Genomic DNA, 27,993 nt, shown 5'->3' with positions numbered 1-27,993 from the left:
CAGAGCCGGGCTCCTTCACTTGGCTGCGGAGGCCGCGGCGCGCGGACATGGCGCCAGTACAGCGCCCGCCGATCCCCACGTAAGTACTCGCATAATTCTCCAAAACTTTTATTTTATCATTGACTTTTTAATATTTTTTTTCATACAAACAAACACTCTTATATTTAAATATATTTTTATTGCAACTCGCAATAGTTAATATATGTATTTTCTTACATTACTATTATCTTTGTTAACTCTAATTTCGTGTTTTTCTTGCGTTCGGTTATTAGAATAATTAATATTTTTCATTTTGCTAACAGCCGTAAGTCCACATAAGTGCTAAAACTTCTAAAGTGTGAATGTATAGCTTATTTATCAGCAAACAGCTTTTAAACTTTTCTAACTATCACCAAGCACCATGTACAAAGTGAAAACTCTAAAATATATTTTCTTAATTTATATTATCTGTTGGAATGCGACAGGCCAATAATTTCTGGCAGTACAGAGTCAAAGACATAATGATTAATTTTAATATTTAGTAATTCCAATTTTAAATACGCTTTTTCTTACTACATAATTATTACATTATTTATTATTTCTTTATAAAAGGCTTATCATATATTATTTAATAGTCAAATCACCCAGTCTATACTTAACTATATAAATTTAATATTTTTTCGTTAAAACTTGAAACTTAATTTATTTCTCAGAGACATTTTAAATACCTCAAAACTATAATTTAATCATTATAAATGATCTTAATATTATATATTAAGTTAAAAGTCTAAAGTTATAATGTCTTACAATAAAATAGATAGTAGAAGAAATTTATACAAATTAATATAATATAATACGGATAAATTCATATTCAAAAACTTTCTTAATATACAACGGTTTTAATATGTAATTGAAAAGGTATTGAATTTATAAATATAATCTAAACACAACAGAAATTTTTTAAATAATAAGCAAAAGAATTAGAAATCGGAAGACTCAAATTAATAAATGTTATGCATTTTGTTTATAATCTTATTTAAATTATTCTCAAATGATTATTATTATTTAAAAGAGATAGGTATAAAAAATACTATAATTAAAAAGTGAAAGGCGAAAAGGCCTTATTCAAGTCCTTACAAGATTAGTGGGTCCACGAATCTATCAAAAATACTAAATCATCAATGCATGAATCTCTTAAATATTTCAATCTTACTGTAATTTGTACTTAGAAATTGAAATATTTAAAAATTTTAAAATTAAAACTGCGCACACTTAATTATTTCTCTAAACTTGTTATATATATAACAGAAACCAAATATTGATGCGCTTTTAAGAAAACGTTAACAATGCAGATCATATAATAAATTCTAAAATTATTATTTAGGTTATAGTTATTCTTATTACAATTTTTTATGTTTAAAAACAAGAAAAATTGATGTTGAAAGTCAAATGTCTTAAAACGTTTTCAATATGGCAAAAGGTACTATAGGGACCAAAAGATTTTAAGTTAAATACAATGATTAGAATATTCCTTTAGTAATTAATAGTTTTTTAGATTAAGCTGTAAAAATTTTTTTGAATCGATCGAAAGTAGATCAGTCTAAATTTTTATTTGAGAGCCTTTTTCGAAATAAATTTATTAAAAAATCTTTAGAATTATTCAAGTTAATTGAAAATAAAAAAATGACTATGTACTATATATTATATATTCATAGGATTTACTTTGTGGTTTATCTGATAAATTCTTCTGGGTTTATAGTAAGCTGTACAAACATATATGAGATTAGGAATGTAACGTTTCATCATTACAACAAATATACATAGATCGTTGATATTTTATTATGTTCGATGTTTGACATACATTACCATCCGTGCCTTTGTTTTGCATTTACGTCCTTTAATTCCGATTTTTTTCTAACGTTTTTGCATGTTAGTGTTTAAGTAAATAAAACTATCTCAGTCTATCTTAACGACGCCCAAACAATGTCTAAATCGTTGGTATATAGTGATCAGTTTGTCATTTTACGAGAATTAACGTATTACTAACGTACGTTACTACGTATTATTAACGTATTACGAGAATAATTAAAAACGGGATCTAATCTTTTCCGTAATTTTTTTGAGCACAGTTAAATCTAAATTTTTAATATGATTTCGTTATTACATAATATTATACTTTCACTGATTCACTCATTGAAAGATGTATCAAAATATTCATATTGCTTTTGACAACTTGATCAAAAGAATATGGTTTAAGCTTAGCAAAAGCAAAGTACGTTTCTTTTTCTTTTATTTGACTTGTATATACTGATCTTGTTTGATTATTGTAATCGTAAAATTAAACCGAACTTTTATGGCTCCTTTGAATCAAAATATTCGCTTCGAAAGGGCAGTCCTTATTCAATCCCGGGTCGGTTTATTGATTTGTCGTAAGAAACTATGTTTTTCGATTAAATGAATACCGGAAACGGGATTTTAAATTTAACAGAAGTTAATATTACTTTTATTAAAAAAGTTAACTCGTTGTTCTTAAAATAGTTTCAGACTAAAACCATGGCGCTTGAACGCACTGGAAAACAGAAGCTTACAGGTGCTTTAAATCTAGAAACAGTCAGTAGCTTATTTACCTAGGCTCTACAAATTACCAATACTCGCGACCAGATATAGACACATCGGGATGGCTAAATACTTGAGACATCGACTACATCGAGTTTTTTTGTGCTTTACCTTGGACTGATTTGAAGATGTCTACCAAGATTTAAAAGGTCGTCGCGCTGCTCTTTACGTTGAAAATGGTGGTGAATGGACCGAGTCCGTGGACTGCTTGTAGAATTTGCGCATTTAAACTGATTATACTTGTTGTGTAGAGTTTTATACTCGATTTAATTAATTAAGATACATATCATTGGAGAAATCCGAATAAAAAAAAATGTTGAGTTATATATGTTTAAAATATCCTTAAATTAAAAATTAAGGCATTCAAAAAGCCTCCAACGTGCACAATTTATAATTGTAAGGTAATACAATATACTCCTGGCAATTAAGTGCGATATAGATAGTAAGAAAATAAACGAGAATTTATTTATTAAATGAATTGTTAAAGAAATGTTAAAAATTATAATAGTAATTGTAGAAATCTGGAGTGAAGGCAAAGGCAGTGAGACGATGTATAGCAATGAATGAAAGATATTGTGAAGGAAATTATAAGAAAGAAAGAAATACATAGAAAAGAACGAAAGAAGAGTATGGATGTTAATCAAATTTATTAAAAAAAATTATAATGTTAATAAAGTCCCAGTCTTTATCGTGGTTAGTACGAGAGGATTTTTGATTTTTATTAATGAACAATGCATTTTTATCGACCATTGTTAATATTACAATGCTTATAATAATAGTCAGGTAGTCAATAGTTTACGTAAATTTAAACTAGTCATGAACATTGGCTACTAATATAAATTCTAATTTCGAATCGATTTCACCAAAAAGTATAAATTGTAACTGTTAATAAAAAAAAAAACTTGAAATTTTCAATTAGGAATTGTGTTGAAAATATGCCAATCTGGTTGAATACACGTAAAATCCAATTTGTCGCGCGTCGTTAGGATCGCTGTGTTGACGGGTAGATTTTTCGCGGGAAATCGTTCGCCTGTGCGCGTGACAGGCACTTCTGCCGCCGGATACTATACGTGACACATGCAGGGTTACCACAACCAAAAGAATATATTACATCCATATGGATAACAATATATACACTACATATTCATAGCTCATAAATATAACTGGCCATTTGTTCTAATATTTTCCATACTCTTGTTTTAAACTACAATCAAACGAGATCACCATCATAATTTCAATTAAGTTTGCAATATCCACAACTTGACATAGGACTCCATAGATTCCTAATACGGCCGGGATTAAAAATACCTATCAATTTTTTTTCTAAGCTTAACCATCATTGCTTTTAATAATGTTTTAAATGAAGACATTAGTTATTTATTGCCTTGATAATTATAAAAAAAATATAATAATAAAAATTAAACATCTCCGATATAAATTCAATATTTATGTTTAGGTTTTTACAAGTATTTATATTGAAGTTTTACCCGTTTAGTATCATATTGATTTTCACGTGAAAAATTTTAAATTTATAATATGAAATTTATAAAATGTAAAATTTGAAAAAAAAAATAACAGATTCTTTCCAAGTTTTTTTTTCGATTTAATTAGCTTTTCTGACAAATAATACGCCTTATAAATATATATTTAAATGTACATTATATGATTGTGTCTTGAAGTTACGAAAATGCTTAACAATGCCTATTCGAAAGAATAAATATTTGTTTCATGGATTAATTATTTTCTATACATGTGATATTGAGCTAAAAAATTGGATTCCTTTGCGTGTGTTTGTGTCATTCGACTTAATAAAAAAATATTAGAATTGTCAGTGGCAGCCCTGTGATAAGTTTCCGCTCAGTGGACAGGTTCGAAAATGCATCCTCCGTGGTCCACGCGACCTGTATAAGTGTTCCGGCCTTTGTCACTTCATTACAGCGGTACTGGTTTAATGGAGGGACGGTGAGAGGGCGCCGATTATTTTTGGTGCGTTAATTAAGCTTAAAGGTCAAGTGCTTGCGGTTATTTGTGATGTCGTTGATTCAAAAGTTAACGCGGTCGAATCAGGGACGCACTTTTTATTTTTATTTTATTCATTTTAAAAATATTTTTTTGCCAGTATTAATGGTGCTTTTTTCGATTCTGGATCAAGTAGCTTACGCCTAGAAATAGTTCTGTTTAACAGGTTATAATTAATAGGTATGTTTTTTGCTTCGTTTATTTCAGATAACTTAGACTATAGAACTTTAGGATTTGATAGTTTCTTTATTCTAAAGCTGTTCCATATGGAACAGAATAACATGGCTATTATATAGCCGCGCGTCTTATAAAAAGGTTTTCCGACAGTCGCGCGGCATATAAATGTCGTGTTGTGTCATGTGTCGCATGTTGCGGCGGCTTTCTTAAAGACGAGTCGTATGTCACACAACACGGTTCTTTTCTTCGCACAAAGCGTGCCGTCGGTAGGGCTCGCCGGTTAACGTTTGTGCAATTATATGTGGCTTCTAGTATGGCAGCTACGGAAGTTCGAAATCCAAACGGTAGCATAATTTGCAAGATGCCATCGGAGCTTTTATTCTAGACTTCAAGTAAATGTGTAAGATGATCGCACAAGGCGCCAAGTTTAAATCTCTTCACAGTAACCAAGCTTGGTTCCCTCGAGAGCCTCAACTCTTTATTATTATTACTTTAGACTAATGCTTCATTGTTCAGGGTTGTACATCAAAGTTTAGTTCAGTCGAAAATTAAATGATTTTTTTAAATATAATAACATTGCTATTGGACCCTGTGAGTTTTTCTTCTTTTATAGTGCTGTCAAACCCCGCGGATTGAATATTATCATACTCAACTTTAAGCTGACATAGGCTTTCCTCGTAGAATGTTATACGTGTAATATGTGTTAAATATTTTTTATTAGTTTTTTATTAGACACATTATTTGGGAACAGGGTGAGGCGATCTGGCGACGTCGGGCAGTAGGATGGCGCACAAGACACCGACGCCGTGCGACGGCGAGCGCGAGACCTGGGGCAAGAAGGTGGACTTCTTGCTGTCGGTCATCGGCTTCGCCGTCGACTTGGCTAACGTTTGGCGCTTCCCTTATCTCTGCTACAAGAATGGTGGCGGTGAGTATATACTAGAAAATTATTTTTACTCTTGGTCTAGAGATTTATAAACTCGTAAAGTAATCTAGATATACTTAGAATAGGATTAAATCTAGCTTTTCAATAATGAACTCCTTCAACTAAAATATGAAAGATCAAGGGTTTCAAAGGCCCTTTAGTTTTAAATAAAGTTCCAGATAAGTAGTGTCGTTTATTTTATCTGTAGATGTTTATAATTTGATGGTGAATGTACAAACAGGCATGCGAAAGTAAGACGACGCTTTGGAGGGACTCAATCTCTAGGGTTGAGCTAATTTCTCATGATCCGTTTGCCCCCATTTACAGTGAACGGATCAAGTGAAAACCTTCATTCATTTGTCCCTAAATTTTTATATTTGAAGTGATTCGGTCAGGGAAGGAGGGGGGGGGGGAATGTAAGAATGGCCTGGCAATGATTTCCACCCACTACAAAGATTCTTATCTTATAGTTAGTGAAATTTGTGAATTTAAATAAAAAGAAAATTGAAAAGTTAATGGGACATACTTAAACAAAAAAATGTGTTATTCGGCGTAAATAAATCAAGTTTTACACATAAAGAGCATTAAGTCCCGGGAAATTTACTAACTCACTTTTAATAGATTATATAAAGGCAGTGTTAACAAAAAAAAAGAGATTGTCTCTGATGACCGTAGCTTTTCAGAAATACAACATAAATATATGCAAATTTATGTGTCGTTTTTAGGTTGTCTGCCTCAAAACCAATTTTCGTCTAAATATATATAGTATATAATTATCAAAACTATGACTTTATTACTCGGTGTTTAGACGAGTTTATAAATTATAAAAAGTAATAAGTATAAACTCCTGAGAAACCTTATTCGATAAAAGTAATATATAATTGATGATATGACAAACGTTGATATCAAGTTGGCAAGGGTTTTCCATTTTGCCTATGTTTAATATTATCGACTCGCGTAATTTTTGGATAGATAGGTAAAATTTATCTGCTATAATAATAACAAGTAACAATGGTAGGCAAATTACAACATAATTTTCTTAAATTAATACAATACTTTATACTATTGCGGTCTGAATAAGTATACATGATTTGAGAACAACAAAAAAAGGTAAAAATTTGTACTAATTTTAAAGAGTGTGATAAAAAACGTCAGTATAATAAACAAAATAAATATAAATCAAAGGTTTTTCGCCCCAAATAGTATACGCGACACAAGGCGTCGATGTGAAGTGACGGTTTGGGTCCCGGCGCGGTTTAAGTGCCACTTGTGCCGTTAATTGTCAGCATCCCGGTCTTCGGTCTGAGACTAAATGCACTCTCCAAGTACATTTACATATACCTACATCAAATTGTACTTTACCATTTCCAAAATAAAAAAATAAATACATAAATAATAGCGTTAATCAGGATAGTCATATTCGAGAGAAGTAACTAAGGCATTGTTTTTTTATTTCCGCTAAAATATGGCGAGGTTTTTTTTTTTCAGGTAATAATTCCAGTATATAACATTACTTTCGCCATATATACAGTTTAGTGCTACAAAATTCTGCAAGTCGTTTGCAAGACAATCTTTTGGGTATATATCGTTGCTGGTAATCGAAGTCATTAGAGACCTTTCTCGACTGTACTAAATACAGCCGTTATAAGCTGACATTTTTCTATAAACTTGGATATGTCAATGAAATGTAATGATAATCTTCTTTCTACCTGTTCAATTCAATGTCACTATTGCTTTACTGGTATTCCCTGATTCAGCGGGATTGAGGGGCAGAATGCCCTTATAAAAGTGGCAATTATAATATAGGTAAATAATCACTAAGATAAAAAACACCTTTTATAAATATATTAACTAATGGCTACTACCACTATAATAATATATAAATATATCATAAGGCATATATTTAAATGTCCACATATATCATTGCGACAGCTTGTCAAGTAACAGCTTTTGAACTTTTGCTTTGAATGTGCAACGATTCCTGATCATCCTATATAGAGGGAGAGCGCGAAATATCTGTGACGTTATTATTTAATAATAATAAAAAAAATATTGTTCGATGTTTCGAATAGTAGAAATTTTCAAAATAGGTTCCTTTGGACCTTCATGATGCAATGGTCAGCAATGGTCCGCCTTATTATTGTTTAAAAAATGTTTTTATTTCGATAAATAACTAAGTGTGTTGCATTATTATACACGCAACAACAAACTTACTTACTTATTTATCTTAATTATAAAAGGGTTAAGCGTAAAAATAATCTAATATAATATAATATTTAGATTATGATATTACAAGTTTTATATGTTGGCATGGCATAATAAGACAACAAGTTAAAGTTTAGTTAATAACATTTGTTTTTGGCATCATAAAATCTAAAGTGTTTTTGCATGAAAAAAAATATTCAAAAAAGCAACTGTTGAGTTCCTCGCTGACTTTTCACAGAATTAAACTTAAAAATAAATGAAGATTAAAATGTTCGTGTCTAATTGAGTAAATATATTTTGAATTCTAAAATGCTGTTAATATTGTGTATATATGTATATGTTCTATGAAACTTGAAGGTAAAATAAATTCCATTGTACGTACCTTTACGATGCCAGCAATGTGCGACTGATTGCGCGTTAGCGCCGTGTGTAGGGCCCTTGTTGCTTAATAGTCGGTTAACAATCCTCGCCTTGTGCCCCGAGCTGGCTGGAGTGGCTCTCTCTACTCTCCCGGCTCTAATTGAACGCTTCACATACTCCTGCCCTCTATGCATCGTTATTTGACCCGATTGTTTTCATGCAAGGAGGTTCAATGTCGGAGAAATGTTACACAACAATGTCTTTGCTAACTGGTTGGATTTTAATTTTTTATTTTTTTTATATATATTTTTGATTTCCAACAAAATATACAATGATACATGCAAATACAAATTACATAAATATCATATATAATATTAATTAAAAAATATTTTGAAAGTTATTTATTTACCTTCAAAATATTCTACAGTATCCGGCGATAAATATTGCAAATCGACCTTTGGAAAAAGCCAGTCGGCTAATTTCGACGTCGTAGAGCGTTATTTCTGTCGCACGAAATGCAACGACTGACAAAACGTCATATAGGTAGTGTGAGACAGAGATAGTGCTCTACGAAGCCGAAATTAGCCTTATATAGAAATATGTTACATTAATCCATATTATCTATTGGATTGCAAAATGCTAATAACTTCTAGCGTGGCAAAGTGTGAAGGGACAGATAGTAAAAAATAACTAATTTTGATATGTAGTAAACGGTATTTAAAAAAGGCTTTTTCTTTCTATATTATTGTTACGTTAATTTTTTTTTTCAGAACCCTTAGTGTTTTCATAAAGTACCATATATTAATTGACAGCAAATGAAATAAACATTCACGCTCTTAGCTTTTACACCTATTTATAATAATTAAGTAAAATGAACGTATTCCTTTATTTTTAATAACGGGACAAAAAATATTGTTCGCACGCGAAAAATATTCATTTATTCAAAAGTATAAAGTGGATAATGACAAAGAAAACTTCTGATCTTCAAGGAAATTAACAAAATAATCTAAGCTATGATCAATATAGATATACGTTATTATATAGATTGATGTTACATACACTGAAGTTGTAAATTTTGTCATAGAATTGTTCTTTAAAGTAACACGATGCATATGACAAGATAATTGAATAACTTCCTCTGGATACGTCTAAGTCTGTAAAATAAAACGCGAGCGGTTTAGCCAACGGAAATTAATGGTGTGAGGCGACACTGGGGAATGACAGTAGCCGGAATTGGCTAGGATTAGGTCCACTCTTTGATCTCTTCATATTTGATTCTTGATTTCTTGTTTATTACAGACAGACGACCTCGATTAATATCTTATTTAATTGATCATTTCATATATCTGGCACATTTTAAGCGTTTTCAACAGATTAATATATTTTAGGTAAAAAAAAAGGATTTAAGTATATATAATTAAATTTTTAAGATGGTCGTTTGCGTCGAAATATTTTCGAATGGTAACTACGTGCTGTTAGGCTTGGCTTATATTTTTTGAATCTCCCATCAGCGTAGAGAAAATAAACTATAATTAGTTTTAATATGTAGTATTTCGGACCCGTTTTTAGTGAGCGGCCGCCCGCTCTCTAACCGCGAACAGCGTGGGCGAACCGTGGTTGGATCCGGATCTCTCTTCGGCTCGCCTGTGGTCCACGCTGCCGTCCTAACCCGCAAGCACACTCCAGCAACACAGCCCGTCAAAGCTCTACCGCGAAAAACCTTAACAACGTGCGAGCGTCCCCGTGCAATTGGTAGACGCCCCATCAGCTTTATTTTCTATTTTTAAATCTAGTTCACGGACCCTTCCGCTCCGTGAACTCAGAACCGATGAAGCTGTAAAAGCCTTAGGTTAGGTTATGAAGATATAAAGGCCTTATTATCAGTTCGTTATTTATTAGTTTTAAAACCATTGATTTTTGGGTAGGTTGTACCATAGCCATATAAAAACGATGTAAAAAAATAATAATCGGATTATACTAAGCTGGTATATGAAACTATCATGGCCATTTCAATTCAAGAGTCAGTATCGCATATTTAAAAAAAAATGTTGATAGCTTCGTAAGTAGTCAGTAGTTGTGTAAAGTATGACAAAGTTCAGCCGATCTAACTAATTAGGCGGCGAGCGTCCGCTTTGTGCCGACAGCCCTTTGCCGTCCATGAGTCGGTAATTGACAATCAAAACGAGCCCTTTGCGCTCCGCCGTAAGAAACTTAGTTAACTCCGCGATGTTCAGGAAAATTAGTAACGCAATAAGAGGGTAATAAGCTAATGGAATCTGGTGTAGGTCATCCGGCGACAGAGCCCGCTCGCCTTGTCTACACTTAATGTTATTAAAAGGCAATACTGTGCTTTATTTTATCTCGCCTTTATAATATTTACTATCTAGAAACGATTAAATTTTCATGTCTTTGTGTATAATCGGGACGAAAGGTTCTCGAGTTAGGAAAGCGAGCCGGTGGACGCGATATGGGTTTTTTTTTCTGTTAATTCTAATTTCAATCGCCGAAAATAAATATGTTAATAAAGAATACAAAAAAAGAGTTGTTGTACTTAAATAAAATGTTACCAAGAATTAAAATGTAGATGTGGGAAAAAAGACGATGTATAAACGAAGATCAGAACGCGATGGTCATTTGCTGTGAAATAATGAACGTTACAAGCTATTCATAAATCAATGAAAAATTGAAAAGGTCTTTTCAAAATACGGATTACAACTTATTAAAAATAATAATTGTTTTAGTCTCCGTAGGCTTTATATTACCAGATGTTATTAGGCTGACGCATTTACATAAATTTACAAAAATTATATAAATACATTAATAAAAAATTATTCATAATTATACAGAATGATTGGAAATATGTGTAAAACCTTTAAAATGTTATACTGACTATTAAGCTATGCATTCACCTCTTAAAAGCTGTTACACTTGTAACCCAGTATAAACGAGAAAAATATGAATAATAATTTCATAACAAATGTATATTGATGCGGTAGCTATGCAGTAATGCTGTACAGATTTCGTCCGGTAATTGATTGCGCGATACTTCATCATGCGACCCTCGGCCATCGGTCACGCCGTAATGGCCTTTGGTCGTTCCCAAATTGTACCGACCCTGCGGCTTAATTACTTGTCAACTTCCCATACAACAAGTGTTAACACAATCATATCGCATAAGCTTCAATGTTCATAATTATTATACCTATCATAGTACTAATTACAAATTCTTATTTAAATTTGAATTTAACTTTGTTACATTTAAAGTAATAGAGCGGATGCAAAGAAGATATTTTCAGACATTGTGGTGCATAATTTACTAGATATTTAAAATATTAGTCAAAATCATGTCAAATGCTATAACCAATGTGTCTAACGTTATCTCTACGGGCTTAATTCAAGGGAAGGAAGTCGATGTGAGAAATATTTGAATGTAAAGGAGTATAAGATATATTGTAAAGGAAAGAGGAAAGTATAAAAGAAATTGTGAAGGAAGAAGAGGAAAGTGAAACACAAACACAGAACAGCAAGCGCAGCGCAGGACATCCACGGGAACCAACCGGAAGACACAGAAATTAATCAAAGTATTTTAACAGATTATATATAACGAGTATCGTAACATTTATCCTCTAAGACGTCTATTGTGTAGCAATAATGTGAACATCTCAATTATAATACAGATCGGATGAAATAAATTTTCATAAGTCAATAAGTCAAGTATTGCTTATTGTTCGGATATTAAGTTGTCTCGTAATAAACACAATTTCCTCTGTCAAGATCTGCGGCCGAGAGATGATAAGGATAAAATATCTGCCGGTGCCTCCTGCCGATGATTTAATACCAGGGTACCGTTGCAAATCTCATAATACTCAATCGCTCGAGTCCGGCGGGAATTGGACGTATCGGGGACTATTCGATTACTAAGTCCACTGTCTCAGATATTATAGGGTCAGCGCTGAAATGTGAATTTGATTTACAACAATCCCTCAAATCCGATTACGTTTTCTTCTATTTAAATTTGTATTGTTACTTCGCAATTCATATTATTTCTTTTAATATTTCAAATTTTAGACTTGTAAAGACGACGGTTGGTACATTTTAAAATACATTTGTGTTCGTGCTTCTCATTCAAAATGAAAGACAACAAATATGTATGTATTACAATCCAATGTCAGCTTATACACCATACATTTGGCCGTTGACTGCTGTACAAGACTTTGTAAATTATTAATCTTGAAGCAGCTATTGTGTATCAGTGTAATGAATCTCTTCAAAAACACTTAACTAATGTTGGTAGTCATACAGGATCATATAAAACCTCTTTATATTTTTATTTCTTTTTTATACTTTTTATAGTGACAGTTTGTGTTGCCATGCAGTTTTTCACGTTCGTTTGATCTATTAGTATATTATTATACATTATTTTACTTTTACCTAGTTTTGTAAAATTATAATTAAATAACCACCATCATTTTCATTTATTTATTATAATTCGTTTATATAGTCCACGCGCTTGTCAACTTTTTTACATTGACAAAAGTTGCTGACACTGAAATGAAACTGATGAGTGTTGAAAGTGCATTGTGTGCACTGAAAGGAACTGATGCCACCATCTGTTAGATAAAAGAATTATGTAATGGAATCAGGCGTTATTTTGCACCCTAAGTAAGAAAAGAACACAGAGTGTTTGGCACTAATCGGTGTAACATAACTCCTGAAGATGCCCCGTGAAGGCGTGAAACACGTTTTGAGTGATTTCATGGTGGTAATTGTGTAATTCGCATTGTTTGCCACATGCGCATTTATCACCGGGCGGCGGGCGGCGCACTTTGTTGCACGACTACCACTGCATGTGCGGAAGTGGCTAAATACTGGTCCTTTTCTTACTTAGATAGAAGAATTATTTTGGTGAAAGAAAAATTTAATTAGAGACCCTTTATAATAAATTATCATTGAATTTAATTATTTTAGGGGACAAAGATGCTCATATTCGTGAAGTATGGGAAGATTTTAAAAGATCTTTTATTTATAATTAAAGTATTGAAGACTTAGTTTAAAATAATATGAAATTTAACAACGCATTTTGCAATCATCATCATCATCATTCTTGTGATAGGATGTCCACTGCTCAACGTAAGTCTCCCCTGTATATTTCCAACGATCGTCCTTACTAACTCGGTTAATGTTGATGCTGTTAGCCCGGGGGCTTTTACAGCTTCGGACCTGAGTTCACGGAGAAGAAGAGTTTATCAGTTGCACGAAGTTGTTCGCATGTAGTAAATAGCTCTATCCGAGTAGAGCTGTGTAGTGTTGATGTTGTGTATATGCGGCTTGGGACGGCGGAGTGGACCACAGGTGAGAAAAGGAGGATCCAACCTCGGTTTGCGCACGCTGTTAGGTAGCGGGCGACCGCCCCCCTAAAAACCGGCCATCGATCGTAACTAAGTCGTTCCATCTTATGAGGGACTTACTACGCAGCTCTTGTCGGTCTGTGGTTTTCACTTCAGAACTTTAATTCCCCAGCGGTCTGTTCTGCGCGTTATCTGGTTTGGACACTGCCACTCCAACTTGGGTTACCTTCGTGCGTCTACGGTTCTCCTCATTCCTGACAAAAAAAAATACTTTTTCTGTGTATAGTTGATCCTTAAATACAATTGAAATTGATTATTTAATAGGAATGTAAATTTAGGTTATCTATATTTTATTTATTATTATAGATTATTATTATTAGATTTCATTTATATATGTTTAGTAACAAAAATCTAAACTATTGTAATTGATACGATAGAACTCATAAATCGCGTCACCCTCAATTTACGACGCGAACTTCCCGATTTACTCAAGTTATATCGACTTGCACAGAAACTTATCCTTTCATCCCCCTTATCCGCGACCTGTTGCATCCGGCAGTAAAATAAATCCGGGATAAGTCTCCGCCGCTCCAAGTATTCAACTCTTAGTGGGTGATACCGGGGAATTCGATACTTTGGTTTTCTATACTTTCTGCTATGAGAGTTTCAATATTACATTAATAATGTCAATAGTAATTTACTTTAAAGTAAAATAATGAAGAGTAATTATTTTATTCAAAACTCTTGGTGTTATTACGTAACAATGGTATAAACTCTCCAGTTACGTAGTAGACAAATGCTAAGATATACAGTTTTTCTAATAGGTAATGTATACATTTTAGAAATTGAAAAAAATAGTCGCTGTTTTTTAATTATTTTTTTATTTAAGACTCTTCAGTTTGTAACACTATTGTGTATACATTACATAAGAATGAAAAATATGCAACAAGTTGTAATAATATAAAAAGTGCAATGAGCATACTTATATCTCGAGGAAATATCTCGCAAAAACCATAGTAAGGATACAGAGGGAAGTCTACGAATACATTTTACGAGATAATTTAGAACATTCGTACCATAATTTTCAGAAAACCTTTTTTAATTTTACGTGGGGGAAATACCTTCGCATACCCCCTTATGCGGAAGAAAGAAGAGCTTATGTCAGACTTGCACAGATGTAAACTCCCATGAGGTTCCTCCATCATCACTACACAATGAGGCCACGTTGTGATAGATCCCCAGTCCCGCTAGCACCATCTAGTCTCAAGGGAGAAAAAAAATCTTTCAATCTCCGAGAAAAAAGTAACTTTTCACCTCCTCCTACGCAAAGGGCATCTTATTTCCCAGCCCCTCTACGCAATGCGAGTAACGGACTCTCCCAATTCCGTTACACAGAGGCCAACAGGCCTGAGAGAGCAACTATCAGCCCCTGATCTAGATTTCTGAATCTTAATACTCCAGCAGCGGTATGTGGATTACTTTAGTAGGTGTACCGATTTCTTTATCCTTGGTACGGTTTCTTTGAAAAAAAGACTGTGAGCTTATACTTTGAAGTGAGAGACCACGATTTCTGAATTACTATGATTAAATTGGTCATATGTCTATGTATTTTGAGAAGGTTACAAATGAAGTTTATGAGTTAAAGTTACGTTTTATATCAAATAAATCCGTGAGTGTCCTTTGTCATAAACAATATGACATACTTATAGATTCAAGTAGGTACTAATATTCAATCTTGTTCAGCGTTGATTACTTTGTCGCGTACTTACAGAATTAGCCCTCTCCAAAGGAAGTCTGTCATTTAGCAATTGCTACTGTTATTCATTCATCAGCCCGGCACACTTGTTGCTTGAGATTCCTTTAACAACGGAATAATGGCAAAGCGCTCTGACACGGAGCTACGAAAGGCGATCTTGTTATGTGTAGCCATTCATTTTAAGTGCTTCTAATGTGTTAGATACTAGATATATTATAAATTTAGCATTTGCATACGTATTGACGTAATAAATCGTAAAACAGATTGTGATTCTGAAATTAGATTTCTAAAATAGAATTTTGATAAACGATCCTCCTTTTTTTCGGTCGCAGGTTTTAAAATCAACATTGTTCAATAAAAAAAAGAGTTCTTCTAGTTTAAAAATCATTTCTATGAATAAAGATGAACAGGGAAAGGTGTTTTTAAGCATGACTCGAGAACGGCTCTACTATTTTGTTCAAATATATTTTCTACTGGCTGCCCCCGTCCACTTCGCGTGGCTCGCACTGATTTTTGGGGGTGTCATTATATTATTACATCATAAGAATTTTTCTAAAATAAAAGTAGCCTAAGTTACTCCTTATTACATTAGCCTGCCAGTATAATTCCTGATAAAATCGGTCCAGCCATTTCAGAAATTAGCCGGAACAAACAGACAGACACAAAAATGACAAGAAAATTATATTGGTATACGTATTCATATGCATGTAATAAAAAGCGATTATTTTAATATTACAGGATTACGAAGAGAAAAATAATGCTAAAACAATAGGAATATTATGTCCCTTTTCCAAAAAAAATCAATAGAAATAATTAATGTAAATATACAAAAAACATATGTCATCAATCAAAACTATAAAGGGCGTGTTAAGCTATGATACACACATTACACAATCACTTCAAGACTAATTTCAAATACCGTTTAGCTGTTCCTGATAGTTATTATAAAAATCTTTAACTAAAAATAAGTAACTAAAGTACTGTCCAAAATGTTTTACGTAATTTTACACAGTTTATGTAAAGTTTCGTTGAATATTTTTAAAACAAAATATAAAAAAAATGGAATTTTTTTTTTAAAACGAATTGATTTTAAAACGTCACTTCCGTTCGATTATTAAAGACGGCTGTGGCTAAAAAAAATCAATAATATAGAGATTTGCGAAATGTCTTAGGTTTGATAAAATCGTGTTCGAGTAAATGCGAGTGTCTTAAAAGGCCAATTATCTTACAATTTGCGTCGCCCGTCGGCATTCGCCCCCACGCCCTCGGCCCTGGTAGGAAATTATTGTCTTGAGAATTGCGACGATCACAGATTATACTCTTCAAGTGAAATCGAAAGGAATTTATTAGAAATATATTTCACCGTCTCTTATAGTCACTTAATATAGCACAAAACCAATAATCGCAGCTTTAATATTTATTCAGCGTTTCTTGAATGTTATAAGTATTGATGAAATGCTATGCAGTTATAATAAGATAGGCTATAGTTTACTGTTTGTACTGGCTGAGTACAGGCTGCTTCCTACCGATCCTATTGGTAATCTGTGGTGGTTGCCTATGTCCAGTATTAGACGTCCTTCTAAATATGATAATGATTAAAATAATGAAACTAAATAAATAATTTTTTGTAGCAAAAATATTTGTCGGTACAACGTAAACTAAGTTGTAGATATCAATCAAATAAATAGATAAACTTCTCTATTATACAATTGCATGAATGTTATAACAATGAAGTGATTATATCTGATCTAATATATGATGTCGATTTACGATAATAACTTAAAAAAAAACTTTTCATCACCAGAGAAGTGGATAGATGGCGACCGTGAATCCGAAAAAGTCTGAACCATGCGTGATACCACAGTAGCCAAAGCAATACACCTAAACTGCCACTGTTACTTCGCAATTAAGGATGAGAAAAAAAGGGATGCGTAGATATACAAGTACACCGATTATCTTTGAATTGAAACGAGATAAACAATCAATATTAGTTCATTATGTCAGCTAACTGATGCACTTCAAGGCATAGGTCTACCCCAAAAATCACTACGTTGACCATTGTTGTGCTCCCCACCTATATTAGCTGTAACAGATAAAAATTCTTGGTAAGATAAAGTTTTCCTACTAATACAGGTGCGTTCTTGGTGCCGTACTGCATCATGTTGGTGGTTGGTGGGATTCCATTGTTCTATATGGAGTTGGCGTTGGGACAGTTTCATCGGAAAGGCGCAATCACATGCTGGGGCAGACTTGTACCACTCTTCAAGGGTAACTACTCTTTTTATTAATACTTTTTTAATAGAGTATCAGTAATTTATTTTTACCCTTCAGTTACAACAATATCTTTTGTCACATAGTGCTCGGTTTACATTAGATTTACGACCACTTAAGTTAGTCACGTAGGAACTTAAGTTGGAACTGCGGTATGGCGTATAATACCAATGTCTATACAGTCTTGACTTATAGCGTTATTTTCAAATAATCGGATATAATACTGATAAAAAGTAGTATATATATATATAGTTTTTATTTCTAGCACATCGGTCTCGTAGAGTTACTGATTTACAACGTTAGACAGTACTGAAAACAAAAAAATAAAATAAAATTCAAACGGCTATGATATTATAGTCATTAGAATTTGTTCATAAAATTTTCAGTTTTTAAATAGGACCTATTTAACAGTTCTTTAGTGATGGTATTTTTAACGACGTAAGAGTTTAGGTTGTGATTTTTTTTAATTTGTTGTATAAATAGGGCGAATATTGATCGGTCTGGATGCACTGGTATACCAAATGTAAGGTTAGTCACAAGGTGTTTAAATTCGGGAATAGAGGTAACTTTTTTGTATATAAACTACTTTTGATATAATGAGTAACGTTTAAATGTCTGTGGAGGAGCGCTAGAAGTTGTCCCCGGCTCGCTTGCACTCAGCGTCCATAATTGACACCATTTTGAAGGCGCCCCTTAAGTGCTCGCTCCATACGGACGCTCTCAAAGGCTCGGGTAGATTTGTGAGGGCGGCTTATGCCCGGTGATTTCATTTCACTCGATTGTCACGTCGCACCGCTGAGTAGCTCCGCGATATGATTTTAGAGGAGGAATAAAATTGGTAATGGACTGGAAAGGTTCTTAGTGAGAGCATATTTTTATAAGAAAAGGTTTTCGCTTTTGTTCTTGATTTAGCGCTTTCATCCCTTTTAGGACAATACTAGCGTTCAAGCGAATCGTTTTACATTGATGTTTTTAATATATACGAGAGGTATAGTTTACTTGTTCCGTAACAACACGTTTACATTAAAAATAAAATGTGAATAGATTTAATTTTTGCGTTTTATCTACGAAAGCTGTTAGTTAACGTAATGTAGTATCAAAATCGATAGCTGTTTTAATATTATAAATACGTGTTTGATTAACGAAATGGCGCTATTATTTTGCCAAAATGTTATTGAAACTTTTGATAAAGGAAACGACTTGTGCATTCTTCTGGTGACAGATCGTTGTAATATATATATTTTTTTCATAAATGTCTAACGTTATTTACTACTAATACAATAAAAATAATATAAAATTTTAATGATTTAATAATTGTAATTTTAGCTTGTAAAACTTGTTTAATAGTAACTTATTTAATATAAGAAAGATACATGTAAAAGAATTTAATTTTAATATTATTCAGGCTACTTATTTAGGTGGTTTTTTTTTCATTTTTTACTACTATAACTATTAGTAATAAGGATTAGCTCTAGTTAATAAAATTTAAAATTTTTCTTCGACTTTAAGTACATTTAAAGATTTGATGTTTATAAATATTTTTTAAATACTTAGAATTCTAGAACAGCGAGTTTACGTAAAAATTTATTCAAATTTACTACTATAGTTAAGTAAATTGCATAAAATGTTTGTTTTTTTTTTAAATAAATACGATAATTTATTTATAATCTAATTTGTTATAATAATAAATCGAAACAGGAGGAATAGTTAACAATAGATGATGTAATGTATGTAAAATATTATTAACAATTTTTGTCATAATAATGAACTTGAAGGGATCGGCTACGCGGTGGTGTTGATAGCTTTCTACGTGGACTTCTATTACAACGTGATCATAGCGTGGGCGCTACGTTTCTTCTTCGCTTCCTTCACTACGATGCTACCTTGGACTAATTGCAACAACGAATGGAACACTCCGTCTTGTCAACCGGTAAGCCAATTATAATTGTCGTTAACGTAATAATGTTCTACTATAATTATCTTGTGTAATTTTTTTATTAAATTTATTTATTTTTAACGGGTGTGTTTATGTGATGGGACAGTTTTTCAAATCACTTGAGATTCAGTGGTTAAGGCAGGTCCTTTTATTTATTCATTTAATTACGTTATTATCCACTTACAATCTTTTAGATATAAAATATTTTATGGAATCAGGCGTTCTGTTTTTAGCACTAATCGGTGTAAACATAACTCCTGAAGATGCCCCGTGGAGGGGTGAAACACGTGTTGAGTGATTTAACGGTGGTAGTTGTGTAATTCGCATTGTTTGCCGCATACGCATTTATCAGCGGGCTGGCGGGCGGTGCACTTTGTTGCACGACTACCACTGCTTGTGCGGAAGTGGCTAAATATTGGTCCTTTTCTTACTTACATATAAGATAATATAACAGTATGAGCCGAGGTTCCGAAGGGAGTCTTCGACTATACTTCTTACTATATAAATAATGAAAAAAGTGTGAATTATATAGGACTGTACCTTAAATCGAACCCGCGACCTACGATCGCCAGTCTCAAGTGCTTGTCGCTTAGCTGCCATTGCTCGAGCATACTTACTCTAACAAAAATTAGGATAAGTACCTTTACCTCTCTGCCAACTTAACGACAAGTAAAGGTTTAATTCCTAACAGGCAAACAACCTTTATTTATTAATTTATTTATATTGTTATCACTATAGGATCATTTAAAGTGACCACGTTTGTACACCACGAGAAGAATGTCGGAAGCACAAGATTTGATAGTAACAGAATCAAATTGAGTTACTCAGTTACAGTTACTTATTGGACAGATACAGACATCCTTCAATTTAATATTACGAGGGTTCTACTTTTGCGTTGTGTGTTTTATTTTACGTATATGGCCCATGAAAATGCAAGATGTCTTGTTTTTAGTTCGAAGCAAACTGGGACGCTACACCTGTCAACAAATCGCGTATTCGAACTAACGAGTCGGACACCGCGGCATCTGCACAGCCTTTCACTTCGGCGGCTTCTGAATATTTCAAGTAAAGAATATTAACTTCTTTTTTGAACTATAATTCTTGTTCATGTACAGTGTATGAGTATTTTTTCACAATTGCTTTATTTGACTTTTTAAATAGTCTAAACTTGAGATTTTTTAGGATGTTATGAAACGCCGGTTATTGGACAATGATAATTGAACGGCGCAAAACCAATTCGGTAATTAAAGTAGTTTGAGAGTCTTCGTTTCATCATCTATCGGGGATATGCCATAATAGTCACGGTTTGCGACCGGCATCCACAGGAAACTTGTTTCAAAGTGTGAATTTTATGTAAAATGGTATCCCGAGAATCGAACCTGCAAACTGCGATCGCAAGTTCCAGTCCTTACCGCTAGTCTACCACTTCTAAGGTTTAAGAATAGAGGTTCCCTATCCTAACTGAAATGAAACTTTTAAACCGCATGACTGTTCCATACGGCATGTTTTGATGAAATGCTTGCATTGACTTTATTATTAACTATATGACTTTTTATACATCTGCGACAACAATTTTACGAAGGGTTTCCCACAGTACCGAAGCGTTTGAGTGGTCCGTTGTAACGTTTGTCTACGGGGTGCTCTTTAAGAGCTACTAGAAATTTTAAGACAATAATAACAAGTTATTTCTCTTTTAAAGTGTGTGGTCGGACGGGACTCGTAAGTTAACAAGTCAGTAATCACATGTGTCAGCTTCCGTGGTATGTAGTGACCTGAACCGATTCCAAGAGATGCCCTTGAGTTTTACAATCAAAAACGAAGAAGCTAAGCGCCATCAACGCCTGTCCTCTACAACCTCGTTGATTTAACAAATGCTAATAAGTCAACAGTGATGTCACGAAACAAAAAACAACGCACAATAACAAGTCGCTGATATCGAGACGCCTAGCAGTTAATTTGAAATGGATCGATGCTATATACCTCGTGTAGATAAGACCACTTTGTTAAGACCAAAAAAAGCGAGCCTTTTTATAAAGTATTGTCTGCAGACAGAGAATGAACTAGACGAATTTAAATCAGTGGCGTACCTAGGGGGGGGGGGGCGGTGGGTGCGGTCCGCACCGGGCGGCACTTACCTTGGGGCGGCATTTTTTAAATTTACTTATAGTTGTAAAAAGCAACTTATTAATTTTATATTTTTTCTTTCTTGAATAATAAATGATTATTATGATTATTAGAAGAAGAAAATAGTAAAACGAGATCAGATGCTGGAATATTACTCAATTCTATGTAATCTTTTAAAAACAGGGAGAAGGGCCCTCTTGATCTGCTAAAATTTATTCAGCAGTATAGGTTGGAAAATTCTGTTACCAACATTGTAATTTTGTTAAGAATTTTTTTAACAATTTCGATCAGTGTCGCTAGTTGCGAAAGAAGCTTCTCAAAATGAAGTTGATAAAAAATTATCTTCGTTCTACAATGAGTCTATTAAGACTACAAAATCTTGCAATATTGTCAATAGAACAAGAAATTACAAATAATATCAATTTTGAGAGCATTATACACAATTTTTCTAGTATGAAAGCTAGAATAGTGGATATTATATAAATATATTTACGAGTGCATACAAATACGTCTAAAAAAATACTTTGTGTATTAATTAATATTGATTAAATAACTTAATAATTTATACATGTGTAATTAACACAATTTATTTATTTATTAATTTATAAAAACCACTATTTGATTGACTTATAATAGAAAAGGTGGCAAACTGGAGATCGCCCCGGGCGGCAAAAGTTCTAGGTACGCCACTGATTTAAATGATCTAGAAAGCTGGTAAAGTAGAACAAAGGCTTTGGTGTTTATAAGAGAAATAAAAAGATTTCTACTTTATTGTTGTCGTCATTTTTATTTTGTCTTGAGTTTTTGCAAACTTTATTTTGACCTAATTTAAGTTATTTCTTCCGGCCTTTTTTTTCAGATTTTAAACTGCACAATTTAATGTTTTATCGATGCGTGATTGTTGCAAAAGGTACATAATAATACACCGCTTTACCTATGATCATTAATGCAATAAACATTGTTGTGTCTATGAAAATAAATCAAAACCCTCTGCTGAATTTAAACCTCCTACGTAGTTTCTCAATTAGACCAGTATGAAGCGGCTCGCATCCAGCATTTAAAAAAAAATAGAATTAATATTTCATGTATTTAAATTTTTTATAATTATCTTTTAGCCGCGCCATACTTGAACTGCAAGGAAGTGACGGATTACATGACTTGGGAGCGATCAAGTGGGACATGGCGTTATGTTTGCTAGCTGTCTACATCATCTGCTACTTCTCTCTGTGGAAAGGCATCAGTACATCTGGCAAAGTACGTTTTTCTAAACGTACTTTATGACTTCTTTTCATAAATTATGACTTCCAAATAACAGTCTATTTACGTTAAGAAAATAATGACTATTGTAAGATTAGAGACGCCTCTTGACCGATTATTTGTTTATTTATGCTTTATTTTTCATTATACGTTATCAGAACATTAAATTAAATCGTAGTAAATTGAAAAGCTGTGTTTACATTTAAAGTAAGCTCTTAAAAAAGTATAGGCTCGTATTTTGTCATATCTAAAAATGAATATCCTATTGAACAAGCGTATTCAAAAACTGAAAGATGTTGCAATTTCTCGACGCAAGTTCATCGTAGATATTTAAACGCGTTTCAATTTCAGGTGGTTTGGTTTACCGCTTTGTTTCCATACGCGGTGCTACTCATTCTGTTGGTTCGCGGCATTACACTTCCGGGATCTGCAACCGGTATACAATACTATCTTAGTCCGAACTTTGAAGCGATTACTCAACCTCAGGTAATCAACATTTAAAAATATTAAAGATGAAGAGAATTATTTTTAATTACTATTTTTAATTTATTAACATTTTTGCTTCCAGGTGTGGGTTGACGCTGCGACTCAAGTGTTCTTTTCGCTTGGACCAGGATTTGGTGTGCTCTTGGCTTACGCGTCCTATAACAAATACCATAACAACGTATACAAGTGAGATCAATCACCATCATCATCACTATTTAAGCTGTAGGACAGCTGCTGCTAGACATTGGCTTCTCCCAATTACATTTCCGGTCCGGTAGGATGCAGCTTTCTGTCTTTCAATGACTGTAACAAAGTCGTTTATCAAGGGTACCTTTTATATAGACGTTCTAGACTGTGGTTCTCAATCTGTAGCCTCCACTTCAGAATCTTAAGGCTTCAATGGCCATCAGTTCTATCTACCGTGGGGCTAGCTCACTGCTGGGCCATGTCGGTTTCTTTCGTCTACGAATCTTATTATTTCTGATTCGATGTCGTAGAGAAATCTCGAGAAATCTAAATGCTCTCTCGTCTGCGTTCTTCACGGGTTGTTGAGCCTTTATAAATTTACTAATGAGGTTCGAAGATTGAAGAGATTTATAATTTTCGATGTATAATTATGATGATGAATGATCTTATGATAATTATGATGAAGAAGTATAATTTTCTAATATTAATTATTTTTTTTTATTAATAATTATATTTAAAAATACCATTCTTTTTTAGAGACGCCCTGCTAACAAGCGTAATCAATTCTTGCACGTCTTTCGTCGCCGGTTTCGTGATTTTCAGCGTATTGGGTTATATGGCACATGCGTCGGGCAAAGATGTGAAAGACGTAGCAACTGAGGGACCTGGTCTGGTCTTCGTGGTGTACCCGGCGGCTATAGCTACCATGCCGGGGTCAACGTTTTGGGCATTAATTTTCTTCATGATGTTACTTACCTTAGGACTGGATAGCTCTGTAAGTACTACATCATCATCATTTCAGCTGCAGAATGTCTGCTGCTGGACATCATCTAAAGATTTCCAATACATCCAACGTTTAAAAACAACCCTCATAAGGTTAATTCGCCTTTTTCTAGGATGTTTTTCGTTTCGCTTGTTGAACTTAAGTTTTAATTCCTTAATCATAAGGCTTTTTTTGCATTTTCGTCAAATAATTTATTAAAAAAACGTCTATAGAAGATTTCAAACCGTAGTTGGGGTAGTCGATAGTATCGGAACAGTGGTAGGGCCTATCAATCGACAACAAGTAATTTAAAAAATATATATATTATTGTGGAAAGTGTACACATGTTCTTTCATTCTGGTTTAATTTAATGCAACCATGTCAATTGTTTTGTAAGGAATTTATTTTTATTTAACAGTTTTCGACAGTGACAAACTTTAGCAATAGTTTGCTTAATAGCAAGAAGTTACAGTATGTCATTCTCTTTGGAACTTTTAATATTCCGTTGCTATTAAGCAATAAGCAAAAATTTGTCTCTGTTATAAAGTAATACAAGTTTGTCAGTGCAAACATATAGTTATTGTGACATTATATTGTACACAATTTCTATGTACAAATTAGTCCATTGTTTTATTATATTAGGAGCACCGGAAAGTAATGTCGCTTTCTTAAGTTAAATTCACACGACTAGATTTTAACAAGCTTATATTTCTAATCAACAATATATTCACTTTCGTTATCAACAACCTTTTACCATCTAGTATTATATATATAAATTTTCAATGCCCGAGCGGTAAAAATCAATCGATTTTTCTATAAACTATGTCGACAGAAACGACATTACTTTCCGGTCCCCCTAATAGATATAAGATTTATTGTCTTACACATTGAGATTAATTGAATTTTATACACATGGTAATAATGTTATAGTTCGGCGGTTCAGAGGCAATAATAACGGCCCTCAGCGACGAATTCCCACCAATCGGTCGACATCGTGAACTGTTCGTGGCTTGTCTCTTCACTTTGTACTTCATCGTCGGTCTGGCCTCTTGTACCAAAGGCGGGTTCTACTTCTTCCAACTTCTTGACCGTTACGCCGCGGGCTATTCGATGCTAGTTGCTGTATTCTTTGAGGCGATTGCTGTATCTTGGATTTATGGTAAGTATTTATACTATGTTGCAATGAAACTCAAAAATATTTTATGTTACAATGGGACAAAATAGGTAAGTATGAGTTTCTAAACCATTTCTACGCTTATCACATGAGAGGTGAAATGTCCTATTAACTGTAGACATGCCGTATACGTAATAAAATCATAGGTATGGCAACATCTTTCCTGTCGGAACAATAGGACTCTTTATTACTAATTCATAACACGAAGAAGAATACAAAAATCTAAAGATTTGTGTTTATCAAAGCAAAACTACATAATCAAAGTGAATAAGTTTATGGGCGATTTTAAAATGACCGAAATATTGTAATTATTATAACAGCTTATAACTGCCGAGAGAATGCTATTTAAATCGTGCAAAGAAGTTGATGAAATAATTAATGAAAACTAGGTACTAGGTTTATCGAATTTAAAAGACCCTAGGATCATCAGGGTAACACACCTATGAACATCCCGGGGCTCAATGTCTCAGGTCACATACGAGTCACAAATGTACGAGATCAATTTATGTTACCGTTCTCCTATCAATAGCAAAGAATCTCCGAATAATGTATTTATCTTATTTTTATTGTTTCTACACGAAACAAAATTTAGTCCAGGTTTGTTCGGGTACTGGATCCAATAGCAATGACCTAATATATTAGTATATAATTTCATTTAACATTTTCGATTTACAATGTCCCTCAAGATGTACAATGTACGAGTACTTGTCTCTTATATTTCACATCTGAATCTCTATTTGACATTTTCAATGGAATACAGAATATAATATACAGGTATTATCAATTTATAAAATTCTTTGTCAATCTTTCAGGTACGGAACGTTTCTGCGAAGACATCCGCGATATGATAGGCTTTCGACCGGGCGTGTACTGGCGTGTTTGCTGGCGTTTTGCCGCTCCCGCCTTTCTACTATTTATCACCGCGTACGGCCTACTCGACTACCAACCGCTCGCTTATGAAGGCTATGTCTACCCCGCTTGGGCCAACGGACTTGGATGGGCCATCGCTGGCTCCAGCGTCGTCTGTATACCAGCTGTAGCTATTTACAAAATCATCACCACCAAGGGAAGCTTCTTTGAGGTAATATTTACAATCATCCTGAAACTATTTCAACCTATAACTGAGAGAAGTTTGGTGCAGAGGCTCTTACAAACACGATCATAATTTTTTTTACGTTCTTTAAAAAATTAATTATCTGTGTTAAAATCAGAAGTCTATAACAAAATAAAAATTCATCCGTAGTTAAAGTACAACGCTTGTTAATAAGATTATACATAATCTAAAGGACCATAATTTATTCTACAACGATGTTCCAAAATATCACCTTATATTGAAATAATTATGTCTATGTTACTACGTTTAAGTTGTTTGTTACAACTACTTAAATCATAAAATTTGTGACTATCTACTATATATTCTTTATTTAGCTACATCATTTTGTAACCTTAATCTTGGTTACTAATTCAAGTTTAATAACTTTATTAATAACCTTGTTCCGCATTAAAAACAGATGATACATGAAGATTGTTGATGTACAGAAAAACTTGCTCACAATATGTTAATTTGTGTATTTGTAATTGTAAAAAGAATAATTTTATAGATATTCTTTATACATCTTTGTTTATAAGACATTTGAAACCTAAGTTAAAAAAAAACTAAGTTTGAACAATGCTTACAGACTACAATTGGCAAGATAAGACAAAAAATAATGTAAGTTTGCTAATTAAAAGCTTCCACAGATAAATATGAAGATATAAATATATGTGTAATTATATAATTTGTGTATTAAATTTAGATTAATATTGAAAACATGAAATTAAAATAATTCTATATGCTTTTGATAGATTAAAATTAATTCACAGCTAAGACGGAATGTTTGGTCGAAATTTTATCTTAACAGAGCTATCAAAGTATTCATAGGAATCATTATTTTAACCCATAGAAAACTAAATTATATTTAGACAGAAAATTGTTAATAATTAAAATTATTGTTAAATTCCAGCGTTTGCGTATTTTGACAACACCTTTCGCGGACACAGAACGTAGTTCCGTTCACAACGGCGTGGTTGTGTCAGAGAGTGGCGGAGTGCGTCTGACATCGAACGCTGGTACCCCCACCACTCCCACGGCCCCCACCACCGCTACCACCACCACCACCACCACCGTCCCCTTGGCACCGGGACCTGCGCTTGTCTGAACTCAACTTTCCTTCGACGTCTACTACGTGTAGATAACATTCGCAAGAGAAAACAATTCTCGAGATTTGGACTAAATTTAGTGTTTTACCTTTTGGACTAGAAACTTACACGCGGGTTAGCGGCTCAAACAAATGCGGACAATGGTTTATTTTATTGATATAGCAGTTAGAAATATAAAATTAGGATAATATTTGACTATGTAATAAGAAATA

The 27,993-nt window shown here is 33.3% G+C and overlaps 1 protein-coding gene across 1 annotated transcript; it reads left to right on the top strand.

Moving 5' to 3' along the window:
* Positions 1 to 3: 3 nt before the first annotated feature.
* Positions 4 to 27,972, top strand: DAT (Sodium-dependent dopamine transporter). Its single transcript, XM_068774007.1, has 12 exons — positions 4 to 79; positions 5,543 to 5,719; positions 17,519 to 17,653; positions 19,432 to 19,586; positions 20,545 to 20,657; positions 22,832 to 22,970; positions 23,325 to 23,459; positions 23,542 to 23,645; positions 24,183 to 24,420; positions 25,339 to 25,567; positions 26,395 to 26,663; positions 27,586 to 27,972. Exons 2-12 carry the CDS (start codon positions 5,575 to 5,577, stop codon positions 27,778 to 27,780), a joined length of 1,857 nt encoding a protein of 618 aa, XP_068630108.1. The 5' UTR covers positions 4 to 79; positions 5,543 to 5,574; the 3' UTR covers positions 27,781 to 27,972.
* Positions 27,973 to 27,993: the final 21 nt, after the last annotated feature.

This window comes from Battus philenor, unplaced genomic scaffold (assembly GCF_028537555.1).
Source record: "Battus philenor isolate CCGP_79_NKW_IND1 unplaced genomic scaffold, ilBatPhil1.0.hap1 SCAF_6, whole genome shotgun sequence".
NCBI lineage: Eukaryota > Metazoa > Arthropoda > Insecta > Lepidoptera > Papilionidae > Battus > Battus philenor.
This window is presented reverse-complemented; position numbering and strand designations above follow the sequence as displayed.

Coding starts and splice junctions, on each gene's coding strand:
- DAT (XM_068774007.1), top strand. CDS start 5,575: ATGGCGCACAAGACACCGACGCCGTGCGACGGCGAGCGCGAGACCTGG. Junction 19,587..20,544: donor ACACTCCGTCTTGTCAACCG/GTAAGCCAATTA, acceptor TCTTGTTTTTAG/TTCGAAGCAAACTGGGACGC. Junction 22,971..23,324: donor GCATCAGTACATCTGGCAAA/GTACGTTTTTCT, acceptor TTTCAATTTCAG/GTGGTTTGGTTTACCGCTTT.